The 17271-nt window shown below is 49.5% G+C and overlaps 1 protein-coding gene across 2 annotated transcripts; it reads right to left on the reverse strand.

Moving 5' to 3' along the window:
• Positions 1-3051: 3051 nt before the first annotated feature.
• On the reverse strand, positions 3052-12169 carry TP53TG5 (TP53 target 5). Of its 2 annotated transcripts, XM_059733192.1 has the most exons (5): positions 7969-12169; positions 6960-7073; positions 6420-6556; positions 4677-5150; positions 3052-3961 (listed from the first exon to the last, which is right to left on the reverse strand). In XM_059733192.1, the coding sequence occupies exons 1-4, from the start codon at positions 8224-8226 to the stop codon at positions 4691-4693; spliced, it is 969 nt and encodes a 322-aa protein (XP_059589175.1). In that variant the 5' UTR covers positions 8227-12169; the 3' UTR covers positions 3052-3961; positions 4677-4690. The 2 variants fall into 2 exon arrangements, with proteins under 2 accessions (XP_059589175.1, XP_019340142.2); XM_019484597.2 differs by having other exon boundaries at positions 3052-5150.
• Between the last annotated feature and the right edge of the window lie 5102 nt (positions 12170-17271).

A 17271-nucleotide genomic window follows, 5' to 3' on the forward strand; every position in this document is an offset into this window, starting at 1 on the left:
CCGCGGCGGGCGAACCAGGCCCGGGGCGGAGCGGCTCCAGGCGGCCACTCCCGCACCTCTGCTCTAGCCCGGCCGCGCCCCAGCGGGATGCCCCCGGCCAGGGGGAGGCTGCGGCCGGGCCCGGGTACTGTGGGGCTATTTTCCTGTCCCTGCTCCACGCGGGTCTCGCTGGGCCGGGTCCCCCGGCTCCTTGGAGGGGTTGGAGGGCCCCCGCTGCACTCGTCTGAATCTTTGCCCTTCACTCCAGTCCTCGTTTTGTGTTTATTTGTCCCGAGCAGTTGTGGATGCCCCCCTTAGTGGAGCCCCTCACCCAGGGGGTTTGTCGCTCTAGTTGTGGCCCGCTGGGAGGAAGTCGGACCCACTGGAGGGCTGCGCTCTGCTCCGTGCCCCCACTGAGTGCACTCGTTATTAACCTGTGACCTTTCTCCTATCCCTTTCCTCTTCTGTTGTCCCCCAGACTCAGTTGATGGTCCCCAGTGGCCTGCTAAGGCAGCCTTAGCCTTCTTCCTCTACAAGCCCACGCCCATGATCCAGTAGGCGCATCAGAAGGCCTGACTGCAAGGAAGTTGGAGCAGGCTGCCTCGAGATGTCAGGAAATCACCATCCCTGGAAGTTGTCAAGAGCAGGCTGGGCAGGCACTTGGCTGGGATGAGTTGGTTAGGCGTGCTTTTGCCTTGAGCAGGGAGTTGGAGTATATGACCTTGTGAGGTTCCTTCCAGCCCAGTATTCCTATGATCCTGAGAAACTTCCTGTAAACGCTCACAAACCCCTTCCACATCACTCCAGAAAACTTATCTTTGGTACAAAGACAGTGAGGACAGTTGGCCAGGTGGGCACAGACTCTACTTACCTCCGTTGTCCCATTGTTTTTTTGTGCTAACCCTTCAGAGGGATCCATCCCTCACCTCTTAGGATGTCAGCTCTTCCAGGCAAGGTCTGTGTTTGTGTAGTACCTAGCATGGCAAGGTCCTGCTCCAACTCTGGGGTTCCCAGGCATCACTGCAATGTAGATCGATACTAATGGCCATGTAGTTGACATCTCAGCCACAGCAGACCACTACCATGTGAAGGTCCCAGGCAAGGCTATTAAGTGGGGTGCTGCAAACGCAATGTATGGCATATAGAGCATACAGAGCCCAAAGCATATAGAGCTGGCCAAATACTGAATACTTGTGAACATTCACATAAATAAACTAGTACATTCCTTATCTCTTGTTGTTCCAGTTATTACTAGTCCACAGGTGCTTATGGAACATGAAACCCTTGATTCCCAAGGGGGAAAGGTTTAGCCAGAAGGTTCATGGGATGTGGGAAGGTGACTTGCTTGTTTCTCCATCTTTAAGCTCACTGCCCTCCCACCTGTTGTATATAAAAATTGCATTCAACTCCTCAGATGACAGGCACATCCTGTGACTCAGGAAAGCAAACATTTAATTGCATAGCACAAGTGACTGAAGCCATTTTGGAAGTGACTAGTTTGCAGATATCCCATCAACTGGGTCTTATTCATGTAGAAGGGTGGCCAGACAATTTCAAGCAACAAGCAGCTTCACACAACCCCAAGGGGCTGGGAATGGGTAACCCACAACCAGGGTTGAGCTCTCTAGTTCAGTGGTGCTCAATCTTTTAGCCCTGGGGGCCAGATGATTAGTTTGGGCCCAGTGTGGCTTTGGCTGGGCCCCAGGTACTCCCTGGTTCCCTGCTGCTCCCACCTGGGCCCTCGTGCTGATATCAAGTCCTTGAGGCCCCACACTACTATCGTATGCTAGCATGTGGCCTCATGCCTCCCCCGCATACCAGCATCAGGCCCCATACCCCAGGGTTGGCCCCACACCACCACCTTCCAGCCTTGCATAGTGGGATTGGGCCCTACCCCATGCACCCAATCTAGTGTGCAGGGCCGCACTATCCAGCCCAGGGGGCTCCCTAGAGGTTTGGAAATTCAGCAGCGGAGGAATAGTGCCACTGGCTCCCCCACCACCACATTTTTAGACCTGAGGGAAGCCTGGCAGGCCAGATGACACAGTTCTGGGGGCCAGATCTGGCTTGCAGCCCTGAGTTGAGCACCCCAGATTGAGACTGAGCTCAGCTGGGAGGTGTTCTATAGAAATGGGCTTTCCAGCAAGTCCTCAGAAGAGGCAGGGCAGGAACTTCTCTGAGGGTTGCTGAATAAGCATGGCACGCATAAAGGACAAACTCCAGGGCGGGAAAGGGAGATATCGGGGGTATCAAGAATGGTGGCATCAAGAGGGAAGCCTGGAGGCTGGCCAAGGGCCCAATCCAAAGTCCATTGAGTTCAAGGACGTCCGCCCACCTCAACCGGTCAGACTTAACAGGAAAACCAGGCGGGCTGGCAGCTGTCGGCTAGGTCCAGAAGGACAAATGAATGGCAGGGACCAAACACAGTGGTTGATCCCAGTGAGTCAGTGGCAACCGCAGGATGAACAGGAGCTGGCCTTTTCCCCTGTGGCTGGAACACTGGGCCAGTGGCCAAGTCTTTCAGCAGAACTGAGTTATAACATAACTCTGGAGTGCCACCTACCGGCCTTTCCCATATCCTTAATGGGGAAAGAGATGAGCCCTTTCAGCTCATGAGTCTCCTTTCTGATGCAGACTGCAGGTATAATCACTGCTTTACAAGCTTCTGTTAGTCTGCTTGTTTTAGTTGTGCAACATAAGAACAGTCATAAGCAGTCTAGAGTAACACACCTCTGTCACAGTGCCTCCACCACTGAGGAGGTAGCAGGTCTATTCACTGTATCCACCCATTGTCTCCTGTTTCAGAGTTGATTTTAAGCTCTCTGGGGCAGCCCTCTGTTCTGTGTTTCTACAAAGCAAAGCCCAACAGAGCCTGGATCCAAAATCAGGATCCCCAGCCACAACCACAGCACACACAAAATTATAAAGAAAACCCCAATAGATCTGCACAGACTAAAAGTTCATGAGCAACCCTACAATAACAAAGGGTTTGTTAGGAATGGTTTTGCAGTATCCCATGTTTCTTAGAGCAATTAGAGGTTGCCTTAAGTCAATGGAAACAATGCTTAAAAATTCCATAATTCAGTCATTTATTTCCTCCCTGAGATCTCTCAAGGCCTGTGAGATTGTTTTGTCTACAGGTTTTCAGCATTAGGGTTCAGTCTTGGAAAGTCTTATACAAGAGTTTAACTTTATACATATAGCGAGTCATTCCAGCGACTTCCCTGCAGGCAATGGGACCACTCACAGAAGAGAGATTCAACTGCTGTGTGGGCTGTTCCACTGGTGCTGAAGGACACTTCTCATTTACATTGGTGAGGGTGGGAGCAGAAACCAACCTTTGCTCAGATGGGCTCCCTCTAACCAATGACATCAGTTCATGGGCCTGGGAGTGTCACAGTTCAGCCTAGTGACATCATATTACACCTGTCACACATTAACAGTGACTCTGACTGGTATCAAGGGCCCCAGGAAATGGGGAAAGGGTACGGGAACATATAGAGGAGCCACAGGCTTGAGATAACAAGAGCTTTCACATGGAGAACTGTCCCAAGAATAAACTCCTCACCACAGGTATGGAGATCCTAACAACTTCAGCTCAGGATGCCAGATTTAAAAGGATCCGTTGAGAATTTACTGGCAAGAAAACTTTCTGATTCCCATTTGATATAATATAAATTTAGCATAATGAACTCATAAATCTCCCTTGGATACTGCCAGTGTCTCTAGCAGAGACACAGCAGGGAAGAACTGGGCCTGTCCTAGAATTGTAAGTGACTAGAGAAGAGGCACAGTCCAATTCCTTCTCACTATGCCAAGTATCCCTGCACACCTGCCTGTGCTCAGACTTCAGACCAGAGACACGTTTTGTGTCTGAAGGATGCAAGTTATTTCCTTTATTTATAGAATTATGGCTCAGTGTATCGCTCAGCAGCTCTCTCTTTCAATTGCTCAACTCAGTTTCCACCCAGCTCGGAAGGACCTGGAAGGAAAAACAAATGTACTCTTGAAACAAGTGCAGCGAGCTGGATTCTCCAGGCTAAAAATCTGTTATGTGATTAGGGTCCTCAGTAATTATTACAGTCCCCATTAAGAACAGGATCCGCTAGTGACCCAGTCAGGCACAGCAGTGCCTGGGCATTCTTAGCAAAGGATAAAAGAAGACACCATAAATCCTGCCACTTTGGGTATCTGCTGTACTGGATTAACCCTGGGTGGCCCAGCCCCTCTGTACTGCAGAGCTGGGACTAGAGCATCATACTAAGAAAGGGAAGAAAAGCATGAACAGTGGCTGAGGGGCCTTGATGATATTGGGCACGCTAGCTCTGCTCCCACTGAAATCTTGGCCGGGGGGGGTGAAAACATCAGGCACTCAGATCCTTTGAATGTATACGAACATGGGTATATACCATAAGCATTGCATAAGAACTTCTGTGGTGGGTTGTGGTGGTATATAGAGAATCCAATGCCAAGAATCCCTCAAACCCTTGCTCCCAGGGGCCAGAAAAAGCTAGGACTGGGCCAGAGTCATCATCGTGGATGGGAAGCACCTCAAAGGCCTCAGCAGGGACTCCCTCTGGCCACTGACAGGATCTGGAAGGATCCTACTACACCCAAGGACAGGAAGCTGCTGAGGCTTCATGTTCTAGACGGATCCCAGTTAGGCAGCCCCAGGGGGAGTGGAACTAACAGCTTACAGAAGTAGGTTTTGTTACTCCCGGTACCAGACAGTTGGTGGGTGCTCCAGTGTCTGGCCACAGGACCGAGTACAGCACGGTTTGATCCATCGCTGGACAGCTGGTCTGCAGAGCACCTTGGGGGCAGGGACATGGAGCCGCTGGGGCAGGCCTTCAAAACAGGCCCTCCACTCCTGAATCTCAGGCTGGACCTCCAGGGGCGGCTCTGGGTTACACAGCACCAAGTTAGCATCAGTCATCATATCATCCTCAGAGGCAGGTCTAGCATCCACAATATCAGCATCTATCTCCATGTCATCCCCAGCAATGGTAACAGGGTCAGCATCCTCAACGATAGGAGCAGTCTCTACATTGGGGTGAGTGGTAGGTCTCACATCTGTAATGTCAGAATCAGTCTCTGTGGTGGTGTTGACAACAGGACTAGTATCTGCATCCACTCCAGGCTTCTTTGGCTCCATAGGGGACATTCTTGTCCTAAGCCAAAGTCCAAAAGTCATTATTTTTCTCCCCCAGAGTGCTTTAAGCACAAACAGAATCCAGAAGAGCCGGTAGCACGTGGCCCTTCTAACCCCTAGAGCTTCCTAGAGGCACATGACTAGGACCACAGCTCCCTGGAATGGCAGTAAGGAACCCAGCCCCTGTGCACAGGAGGCAGAGATGCCACAAGGAAACATGGAAGGGCTAAGGGAAGGAGTGCCCCAAGGGCTTCAATGAAGCCTCCACAAACAGAGGAAGAGCTGGTCCTGCTGGGTGGCTAGGAAGAGGCCTGGCCAGCCTGGGATGTTGCCTCATAGGTGCTGAGAGCCCATATAGAATTGGGGTGGTAGGAATTCCTAGTAATAACTGTCCCTGGGGGAACAAGGAAGTCAATGGTCTGGATCCTTCTCTGATACAGGCTGGATCTAAGCCCACAAGTTGCTATTGCTGCTAATACATGACATTTTCACCCTGTTTTGTCTCCAGAACACCACACACACATTACTTCATCACCCTCAAACAGCTCGGAAAACAAGCAAGTGCTATCCTGGTTTTACAGACAATGGTGCTGAGGAAGAGGGGAGAAGTGATTTGCCCATGGCCACACAATGAGTCAGTAGCAGAGCCGAGAGCAGGGCTCAGGCCAGCCTGCCTCCCAGCCACCTGCTGTGTGCACAACTGAAGTCTCCTGTCTCCACAGCTTCCCCACATCTTGCCTCTTCAGACTCTACATGTGCAAAGTGTATGTCGCACTAACGTCTCCAAACAGCTCAGCAGGCTTCTGCTTCACAACATGACACAACACTGTCCCAAGCAACCTTGTTTGCTATAAAGTCCACCAGGCTGTGACTCCACTAGTTCCTCCCTTCACCCCTTTGGCATGAACTTTTCTGCTGGGAAATCTGGGTATGACATCATTTTTAACTCTTTTTTTTTTCATAGGTGTTTGGAAGCATGAGACAGACTGGGCAACCCTGAGGCATTGCGTCTGGCAGGTGGCACAGGACATTCTTAGTGAGTTCCTTCACTGGCTAACTACCCCACTTCTCTCCTCTCCTACCCTACCTTTCAGGTACCCCACTTCTCTCCTGCACCTGAGGACACTCCCTGACCCAGCCAACAGAGATACACAATCCCATTCAGGCCTCACACCCTACAGCCTCATCCAGGTTCGTGCACCCTCGCAGTCAGACACATGCTCATAAACACCTCTCTTCACCTTCAAAGGTTCGACAAGGTCAGGGATTCTGTAGGCAAGTGACTCACCCAGCAGGGCCAGGAGCAAGGCTGGCAGGTTTCTTGAATGTCAGTAACTTCCAGCACCTGCTGGCCAATACACGTAGCCGGAGGATCCTGCGATCAGCCTGCTTTATCAACTTGAGCAGTGACAGCTTCTTGAGTATCTGTCGGGACAGAGACCATTGGAATGGAAGGCTGAATTATATGATGAGGGTGATGGCACATATTGACCCAATGAGGTTATCCCTGACTGAGGAGGAAGCACAAGGTGCAGGCTACAGACATCCATTCATTCAGCCTTTCTGGCTCAGCAACCCTCTGACTCATGAGAGAAGGAACACTGGGATACACACATACAAACTTTTACCCACCCTCTCAACTCCAGCAAGTAACCTAGAGGAATTAGAGATAATCAGCACCCCACAACCAGTTGGTGTCCATTCACTACAGCTCAGCTTGCTAGAGGCTAGGAACAAGGAGTTTGTCATGCACACACCCCACAAAGCCATCCTCTCTGCTGCCCCATTGGGAGATAACAGAGGGGCTGGCCCATGCAAGGTTGCTTACTTTCTTTAGACGGTTCTTCTTTTGCACCTTATTGCTCAACTGACTTGCTCCAGTCTCAGTAGTACTGGAATGAGGTAGCCATAATCTGGAAGATCCTGCCTCAGCATCATCAATCTGTGAAAGGAAATGATGGAACAGAGCTGAGGTAATAGGTTAGATTCAGTCTCAGGGAAAACTTCCTAATGGTAAGAACAACAAAGCAAGCTACCTAGGGAAGCTAAGGAATCTCTTTCACTGGCGGTTTTCCAGAAGATGCTGGAGAGGTAGGTGTCTGGGATAGTTTAATAATAGAGAATCCTGCATCCGGGCAGGGCATTAGACTAAACCAATGGTTTTCAACTTGTGGTCCACAGACCCCTGGGCGTCCACAGACTGTGTCTAAGGGGTCTGTGAAGGATGACCAGGATCAATCAAAAGTATGTAAATACCCACACTTTCAATTCAAAGGGGTCCACACCTACATTTGAAATTTCCAAACAGGTCTGCACCTCCACTCAAAATTTTTTAGGGGTCCGCAAATGAAAAAAGGTTGAAAACAACTGGACTAGATGGCCCTGGGAGTCCCTTCCAACCCCCTGAATCTATGATTTAACACCAAAAGGAACAAAGCACTGGTGAATACATGGCAGGGTTCAATTCTGCATCTTCCCACGAGGAAGCGGTCTTAAACTACATGGACCTAATAGATCATTTTCCTCCAACTACTTGGAATCTACAAGGTACTGCCACATTGAACAAGCTATGATGGCCAGGCCTGGTGCACACACAGCATCACCTGAGATATCTCCACCCTGCAGCTAGGGACTGTCTCACTCCATGAGTTCTTCATTATAATAGTGGTTTAGTCCCTTAGTGGAGATCAGGATTATACAGCACCCAGGAAATAAGGTCCTCACCCAAAAGGCCTTATCATTTCAGTCCAAGGGTAAATGCTCAAGTTTCATCCTCCACCCCAGTCCCAGGGATGCTCAGAGAAGGAGGATCTCTACAGTCTCTAAAGGATTTATACCTGCTGCATAGGAGCTTTCCCTTTCCCAGGGGCCTTCATTATCACTCCAAGAAGGTAGCATAGAACTTTAAATGAGAGCTTCTGTGATAGACCAGCAGTCCAAAAACTAGCTGCTCCTCCCCTGGGGTCTGAGATGCCACTGGTCCTCCCAGGTCTGGGAGTCATTGGGGTAATATCAATCCAGACAGAGGCTGTGACCTCATTTGTCTGTGACACAAGAAACCAGGTGTCAGTAATGAGAGGCGCAAGGTGAGGCATACAAATTGGGGGCAGTGCACCCAGGGGGAAGAGAAAAGTGAAGGCTGTTGTTTCAGGAGTGAGGTTGTCTCCTTCCTTCAGATGGGACAGATCACAATTGGAGAGAGCAAATCAGCATGGCCAGGGCTCAGAGCCTTGGATGTCCCAATCCAAGGTTGAAACCACCTCACTGTGGGACCTTAGGAATGGTCAATGTATCTCTTTATGCCTCAGGTTCCACATTCACAAAATGAAAATAGCTCTGTCCACGTAATCCACAATGAAACAAACAATAGGAGTGAAAAGTCTATACAAATAATGAATAATGAGCATAAACAAGCTATTTTCACAGAGCTCCTAGCAGCTCCATGATTCTCATGACTCCTCATGCAAAGAGACTATGAAGGGGCAAATGCTGAGCTCTGGGGAATGCCTTGGAGACAGGGATCCATGCCTGCTCTTGAGCCATGGCTCCAAAGATTGCAATGAAGAATCCTAGTCAGGTGGTGGTCACAGAACTGGAGTACACAAGGTTTGACAGAAGAATGTCTCTGAATTCCTTCTGCAGTTCTAGATGGGAGCTGAAGTACCTACAGGCAGTATGGTAGGGTCTAACACAGAGGGGAGAACTGGGTTTTTGCTCAGAAATGCAGGTCAAAGTAAGACTTAATTTATCCCTTAATCTTTGGATGACATGGGGAATAAACACTGGTAAGACTGATACTTCCCCAGCCTATCCTGGTATAACGTTCTGGACAGTTTATCTAGGATGGTGGTTCTCAACCTTTTAGACTCAAGACACCCCTGGTTAGACTCAAGGCACCCCTGGGAAAATGCCAGCTCTTAGCTTTCCCTTGTTTTTGGACTATGGAAAAATAACAATACAATTCTTCTGTTGCAAAGAACTCAGCAAAACCACAGCAGGTCAGAATATTTTTGACACTATGGTTTCCTATTTGAAACCTCCAGGTTTATCTTGGAAATTACATGTAGGTGTTGGCACACCTCTGGCACCCCATGACACGGGTGTCACCCCAGGATGTGTTGGGGGTGCCAGTGTGATTTGGTCTGTTGCATGTATTTAATGCAGGTGTGTGTCTCTAGCAGTGCAGCTGGGTCTTAAGGCACCTGCACATGGGTAGCCTATTATTGCAGGCATGTGTGTAATGCTGCTGGATTTGAAGCATTATGTGTATGTGCATGCATGTGTACACACCAGAACGTGTGTGCATGCACTCAGCATGTGTGTTATTTGCAGCTCCTACTGTCACCTCCTTGTCTGAATCTCTTGCTTTTTTCTGACTTTCCCTGCCTCCTCCCTTTGATGTTACCAAGCACTTGATTCATCACAGAGGCACAAAAAGACTTGTACAGCAGCCTAGTTTCAGGCTTGGGGGTGGAAGAGGAGACAGCCTCTTAACATCAAAGCAGAGCTGCTGCTTTGTCTAGTTGTGAAATCTGCCTCGTTAAAACGAAGCACAAAGCTCATAGTTGCCAGCAGTGGATCTCTGCATGGCAGCCCACAGGCTCCAGCTCCTCAGGGAAACCCTCCAAGGTCTTACGAAAAGCCACTTGGGATCTTCTGGGGGCATTTTTCTGCTGCTCTCAACAGTAGCTGGGGGAAGGAAGAGCAAGCTGTTCCTAGCACAGGTACTGAAAGATAGAGGGGCTCAGTGACAAGGAGAGTTCTTAAAGAATCCAGAGGTGCCTTTCCACCTGCGCCATGTGAGAAAGCATCTGTGAGCATCCTTTCCTTAGTGATTAGACCAACATCAAGGGACCCACTTCTAGCCATCTACTGTTCTTGACAGCAGCATGAGGAGAGCACTGAAAAGCAGATAGGAACTAAGGCACAGCCACAATCAACCCACCTGCTTCACACACAACTGATTGGAAATCCCCTTCCTGACCCTGAGGCACCACACTGCACAGCTGGTCCCATGTGCAGAGGCAGGAGATGAGCTGATAAGGCCTTGGTCTAATTGATCTAGAGACACCTATTAACCTGGTCAAGCCACAGACTTGGTCACAATCTTCCACATTTTCCACACAGCGTGGTCTGTCCCCAAGCCTGAACGACCATCTTGCCTCACTGACTGACTCAGTGGGGTTCCCCACCCCGTTCCCAGCGCTCAGTTCTGAGATGACTGAGACCTGCGCCACACTGAGCTGGAGACTGTGCTAGTGCTTGGTCAGTCTTAGCCACATCACAAGAGACAAAGAGCAACATGTGAAATGTCAGATGCTGATGGAGGCCGTTTCAGCTCTGCTTCTCCACCTACCTCTGTGCTGGGAGAGCAGAGCCAGATGCAAGAAGCTTTCCCACCCCCGGATTTCACTGGGGTTACACCAATGGTGAACATGGCCCACAGCAAGGGCACCCAAACTTTGCCCAAAAGCAATGTGCAGGAGCCAAGGTTTTCACCTGCCTTGCTCAAATGGAGCTGTTTGCAGGTGCTGCTGGGATCTGTGGTGGCCCTAAACCAGCTCTCCCCTCCTCCATATTACCAAGGCTGGCAGCTGGGGTCACCTTGTAAAGCTCTGTAGAAGGCACAGAAAACCCTGTGTGCTATAGGCTGCTTCCTGAGCCACCCCCATCCCAATGCCATCACTTGCCCTCTCTTCCTCCCGCAGAGAAAGGGCTCATGTTTCCTAGTGGCAGAGCTCTCCAGCATGTATTTAGAAGGGGTCCCAAATCCCTTAGTTTGGCTGCTTCAAAGTAAGTCCCTGGGCTGACACTGGAGGCAGTATGTGTATATGTGAGGAAGCCTCCCACACAGAGCAGCTGGGTGACCTTATTCATCAGTGCTTCAGTGCCTTTGACACAGACAGACAGGACAAGCTCCTAACTGCCTAGCCTGTTACAGGTCCTTTCCAGCTGGAGATCCACAACACAGGTAAGGCGCTTGCTTGCCCACTGCCTGCCCTGGGCAGCAGAAAAAGTCCACTGCCATTTCTGAGAGGGGCCTGAGGAATCTCAGGGACAGTAGGTGGGAGGGAGGCCAGGGCTGGCAGTAAGACCTGCGGGGAACATGTCTACCTCTGTAGGACTCAGAGCCCTCTGTTCTCCTGGGGCAGAGCAGATGTCCTCAGGAATGGGTAACATAATTCAGGAGCCCAGCGCAGGGAGACCCAGTAGGGCAGAGGGGTACACTGGATGCTCAGGGGAAAATTTTAAGGTAAGGTTTAGAGGAGAAAGCTCTGGGGATGAGGTTTAAGGGCAGCAGATGCCAGGGAGGAGAAAAGCCAGGCTTGGAGATAGCTCCTGCGGTGGCTGCACTGCCTCCTTGGGCACTGATCTTAGCTGTCTGGGGTTTCTACTCTGATCTGAGCACTAATTTGGTTCAGCTGATGAGTTCTGACCAGATGAAAGGGAGTAGCATCCCCCCCTGTAAATGCCCTGTTCATAGATTCATAGATTCATAGATGCTAGGGTCGGAAGGGACCTCAATAGATCATTGAATCCGACCCCCTGCATAGGCAGGAAAGAGTGCTGGGTCTAGATGACCCCAGCTAGATGCTTATCTAACCTCCTCTTGAAGACCCCCAGGGTAGGGGAGAGCATCACCTCCCTTGGGAGCCCGTTCCAGACCTTGGCCACTCTAACTGTGAAGAAGTTCGTCCTAATGTCCAGTCTAAATCTGCTCTTTGCTAGCTTGTGGCCATTATTTCTTGTAACCCCCGGGGGCACTTTGGTGAATAAAACCTCACCAATTGTTGGACAGACCTCTCCCTGGGAAGGGCTTCACACCCCAGAGGGGATCCCAGAACCAGTAGAGCACAGCAGAGGTCCCACCCTGAGCCTAAGCCTACCTCAGAGTCTCTGTTCATGGTGATAGGTTTTGTTCAAGATGAAGGGAAGAAGATGAGGGGATCTGGGCATCCATTTCATCCATGATCTTGTGCAGGATGATGTTCCCTCTTGGCAACCAGGCATAGGCAACTGGTAGGGGGTGACGGGGCTGGTGACCCCACTGATGGCCAACACTGATCCTGTTGGTAGGGCTGGTGCCCCCCCAACAGGGCCACCACCGTCAGCGGCTTCTGCAGGTGCCCCCCCAGATTCAGGAGGCACCAGTCACTCATGCAGCCAGGCATGGTCATTCGGACAGGGCTGTCAGTGTTACAGATGAGTCTCAGCTGGGGAATGAGTATCTGATGGTATTAATATGTCTGAAGGAAGCCTTTGGCTGCATTTCAGAGACTCAGATCTCTGTGAACTCTTGAAAACATTGACAGACTGCGTGAGGGGAGTGGGGCTGGGGATTTTGACTACATTCCCACAAATTCTGTTATTTAAAACAGAGTGCCCAGTAAACATGGGTTAAGCCAACAGGGGTGAAATAGAGGTCTCCTTCTGACCGGACCTCCTGTGTCACCTTGGGCACCACATGTTATTTGTCTGTGCCTCAATTTTGCATCTGAAATGGGGGTGGTGTGCCCTTGTCTCATAGGGATGCTGTGAGAAGAAGTTCATACCTCTTGTGAGGTGCTTAGCTACTCTGGCATAGGTACCAAGAGCAGCAGTGCTGCGGGAGCAATACGTGACTGTGGTCACATATCACATCCGCCTCATGGAACTGTTCTGTTTCTTTGCATATGCGATCCTGTGCTCAGCCCTGCTCTAGCTGCTCTTGTCTTCAGAGCTGGAGGGGTGAAGTCTTCCTTGTACCTACACAAGATGCTTCAGGAACATGAGTTGTCTGCAGCTTCCAGCTGCTCAGGGAACAGGAGCAGAACACGGACAGAATGGCTCCTGCACAGCCAGCTCAGCCTGCCACCAAAGAAACGTGAGATTATGGAGGGAAAGGTTTTCCCTGAGCCAGACAAAGGTGAACAATCTGCCTCACACAATTTCATGGAAGCCAGAGTTGGTGCTTTCTTCCAGCCCTGTCCACCCAACGAGTACCTGGAGATTGCCAGATCACTCAGGAGCATGGAGAAGGGAACTAAAAGTCCATGTCTCCATCCCCAGCTGCATAAACATCTTCCTGGCTTGGTCCCATCTGAGAGAATAAATTGCCCTCATCCTTCAGGGTTGCAACTAGCTGGGTCTGCTCACATCTATAGGCACCATCCAGATGCAGGGGATACAAACAGCCTAAACTCAACCCCAAGTGCTTCCCACAGAGCAGAGCAGTGCTGCCTGTGGTCCTCACCTCCAGGAGCCATGGCTCCCCCTGTGATCAACTTCAGGCTCCCCCATCCAGGAAAATTCTCCAACTTGGCCCCTCTCTGGAGTGGTGAAGACATGAAGAAAGCCTCTTGGTTTTATCGTCTCACAAGTACACAATCCTGCCCCTTACATCTCCAAGCCCCACATCTTGCAAGTGGCTCAGCTGGATCACTGACTTCTGTTAGCAAAGATCCTCCTCAGACTGGAACACAGATGGAAGGGCTCAAAAAGAGTCCCCAGAAGGATGCTAGAGGCTGGCTGGACCCTCCGAGACAACCCTCTGACTCTTTTGCCACAGCTTCCATGGAGAGTTCAGCCACAGCCTGTGCAAACCTAAAGACAAAGGAACCTCACAGCTCCCACCCACCTGCAGCCAGCTCTGCCCCATCTCCAAACTTCTCCAGTGGACCTGCATGCATTTACTATGGACTGGCTGCCCCCTCCTGGCAAGCAGGTATAAAACAGCTTGGCTATACCAGTCACATCCCCAACCAAAATAATATGCTGTGGTCAGCTAGTATGGCAGCCCCAGATGTTCATGGGCCACCCCCGCTTGCCTTTGCAGCAACAAGTCATCTCCACCCCAGCTCAGTCCTTCCAGGTTCTGGTAGCTCTAACCATTCTGAATTACCTTCCAGGAAGAGCCACAGAAAGCCACCATTTGATGCAAGCTTTCATGACTCTCCTCCAACTCCTGCCTCAGTCCCCATACACCTTTCTCCACCACTAGTGGGGTCTTCCATGCCATCTTCTTATGCACTAGTCTATTCACAGCCCCTTGCCTCTGCAGTCATTTCTCAAATCCAAAGTTCTGTGGTGGGTCATGGTGAACTTGCCTCCAAGAGAGAAGCCTGGTCTATGTTGTTCCCTACACTAAGCACTGTTTTCATGCTGCCTCACTTCACAAGGGGCTCCCTCGCTGTGCTAGCTAGCGGGGAGCAGAAGAGAGTAGAAGACTTACAACTGGAGGACTTCCTGAAGTGTCCAGAGGCCAGCCCTGAGCTCCAGCTCAGCTCCTGCGTGGTGGGACTGATACAGAAGAGTCATCATGCTGGGTTTGCCTCAGTAGAAGTCTACCTCAGGAAACAGGAAATGAAGGTGTGTACTAGAGTTCCTTCACACTGTCCTCATCTGCTAGGGAGGGAGAGAAAATGTCAATACATCCCATACCAGAGAGAATATCATAGTTTAACCAGGGTAACCTCCAACTCTTCACTCCCTTGAACAGGCCTATGAATGCTAGACATAATTAATCAGGACTCATAGTAAAGATGATATCTTTTACTAGACCAGGGACAGGCAATTATTTTGGGCAGAGAACTGCTTACTGAGTTTTGGCAAGCCACTGAGGGCCGCATGATAGGCAGCCAGGGGCAGATAAATATTAATTTTCTAATTTTTTTAGGGGCCCCGTGAGCCAGATAGAATGGCCTGGTGGGCTGCATTTTGCCCACCCCTGTACTAGACCAACAAGACTTTTTCCAAAAAAATTCTTTATTTGCAAAAATCTTGCTGGTCTAATAAAAGATATCATCTCTACTATGAGTCCTGATTGTCTGTGCCTCTAGATCAATACAGCTACAACCTGGATAATACCTGAAACTTAATTAATAACACTTCACACTTTTATCACTGGTATCATCTCAGGAAATCAAAATGCTTTACTAAACCTTGTTAGTGAAAGTTGCATGTCTATAGAGATGGACATTATTATTTTCCATTATTAGCTCCTTTTTATACCCAGAGAACCCAAGACACCTAGCAACTGAAAATTGTTTCAAGGCAGCACAGAAAGGTTATTTATTACTGTAGTGCAGTCAGACCTCAAGGGCTTCAACCCGGTACAAATACAGAATAAAATGTGGACTCAGTGCTGTGAGGCTTTCAGTCTCAGTCTGACACGAGATGCCAGAAGTGGGTTATGGCTGAGAAGAGGGGTGGAAAGAGGAGTCAGTGCTAAAGTTCCCCAACAACAGCACCACAGGCTTGGTTCCCAGGAGCAAAACACTTCCTTTTAGCCTGCATGCCTCACAGAAGGGCAGCCATATCAGGACCTTAGTGGCTGGTCATGGAACCTAAAGGCCTGCTTAATTCAGAGGTGGTGAACGCCAAGTTTCTGCTAACCTCCTTGGGACCAAGAACCAAGTGTTTTCTAAAAACCAGGCCCTCTGAAGTGCAAAATCATTTTACTGATGCCAGGGGCACCATTAGGACAGACTAGTGAACAAAACTCAAGAGTCCTCAGGAGCTGCACAGGGCTGTCCCTTAAACAAGTGTCCCCTGTACCAGCTGGTCAGTCCTACTGGGGAAGCTCTTCCTGTTTTGATGAGTTTGCCTGTTTAGGCAACCAGACTATGTCACTTGAATGGGTTCTCTGGTGTATGGGTTCTCTTCTCTGCCCTGCCATGGAGTTGCTGCATGCCTTTGGGCAAGTCTCTCCCCTTCAGTGTGCCTTTCCCTCCCAGCCCCTTGCCTGTCATGTCTATCTAGATACTAAGTTATTTGGGAAAGGGCCTGTCTCTCATTATGCATTTGTACAGCATCTGGTACAGTGGAGGGACCTGTGCTACTGGAGGGAGAGCAGGAGCAACCTGGAAGCGAGTATTGCTGTCCTATATAATAACATGCAGCCTCAATTCTCCTCCTCTCCAGGTGTGTATGGAGGTGCTCCAGGAATATCCTTTCTTTGTTCAGGACAGAGGATGGGCCTCCTGCTGTCCAGACAAAACCACTCAGCTGTACCAGCTTCCATGCCAACAGCTTGCAGTTGGAGATGTCTGCATGATATGGAGTCCAAAGAAGCAGCCAGACTGCAATTCAACAAGCCCTGAAGAGCTTTGTGAAACACCTTGCCCTAAGAACTAACTTTTGAGGACCACTAGCTGCTGTCTCCTAAGAGTTGGAGACAGGCTGAAAGGAATCAGGCTGTTCCCAGGGAGATGGTCTGTTGCAGGAGGTGGTAAAGTTCTGGTTCCACCAAAGATTCAGAAGGATAGACAGCACTGTGGTGGGACTGGAGGGAAGAAATGAAGGTCTCTCCCTCTGGGAGACTGGGCTGTTGGTAATCTGGTATGACTGACAGTGGTGTGAAGCAGAGTTGTTAATAAGGGGATTGCGGTCTTACATATTTCTGGTGCTGATCCAACCAAGCCCTGGCCCTGCATACAAAATGCAGCAACAATAACATGGGGTTAGGCCTGGAATTGTTTCTCTCTCTGACTAAATCTTGATGGGCACTGAAGGCTTTTCCAGATCAACAAGGCAGAATAGCCTCTGGTTTGCCACAAAAGCTATGGGCTATGGCTATAGCTGGGAAGCTGTGGGAAGAACTGATAAACCGAGCTGGTCAGAAAAGCCTGGTGGAGAGTTTTCAATTGGAAAAAATGCAATTCTATTGAAAATGCAATATTCAACCAAATTCTATCAATCTGAGTGAAAATGTATATAGAACGGGAAAAGAAGAATAAACATTGCAACATCAAAATGTCTCATGTTGACATACACTGACTTAATTTTTTTTTTTCCTTTTGAAACAGCATTTTATTTGCAACAGAGATTATTCTGTATTAGACTGGGACACTGTAACAAGTTCTGACAAAATGTTCTGACTAATGCAAAAAAATTTTTTTATTATTATTTTTTCTTTTTTCTTTCCCAGAGAATTTTGTGATTTGTAGGTTTTTACCTGAAATAGACTGCAAGCAAATTTTGAAATTCTCCAGAAAAGGAATTGCCATTCTCTTCACAGCTCTCCTAGTGTCTTGGGCTCTAGTGGCCTTAATGGACCTGGTTTAGATCACACATAATGGTGCTGGTCAGACAAAGAGAACCAGGTCCTCACAGGTAATAATATTTCCCAGGCTCCACCTCCTACACAGGATGGGGCAGGC

Source organism: Alligator mississippiensis, chromosome 9 (assembly GCF_030867095.1).
Source record: "Alligator mississippiensis isolate rAllMis1 chromosome 9, rAllMis1, whole genome shotgun sequence".
Taxonomy (NCBI): Eukaryota; Metazoa; Chordata; order Crocodylia; family Alligatoridae; genus Alligator; species Alligator mississippiensis.

What these genes read in the sequence shown, in the direction of transcription:
- TP53TG5 (XM_059733192.1), bottom strand. Translation starts at nt 8,226, where the DNA reads ATGCCTCACCTTGCGCCTCTCATTACTGACACCTGGTTTCTTGTGTCA. An exon ending in AGAAGAACCGTCTAAAGAAA is followed by an intron (nt 6,557 to 6,959) that starts GTAAGCAACCTT and finishes CTGTCCCGACAG; the next exon opens with ATACTCAAGAAGCTGTCACT. An exon ending in CTTGCTCCTGGCCCTGCTGG is followed by an intron (nt 5,151 to 6,419) that starts GTGAGTCACTTG and finishes ACTTTGGCTTAG; the next exon opens with GACAAGAATGTCCCCTATGG.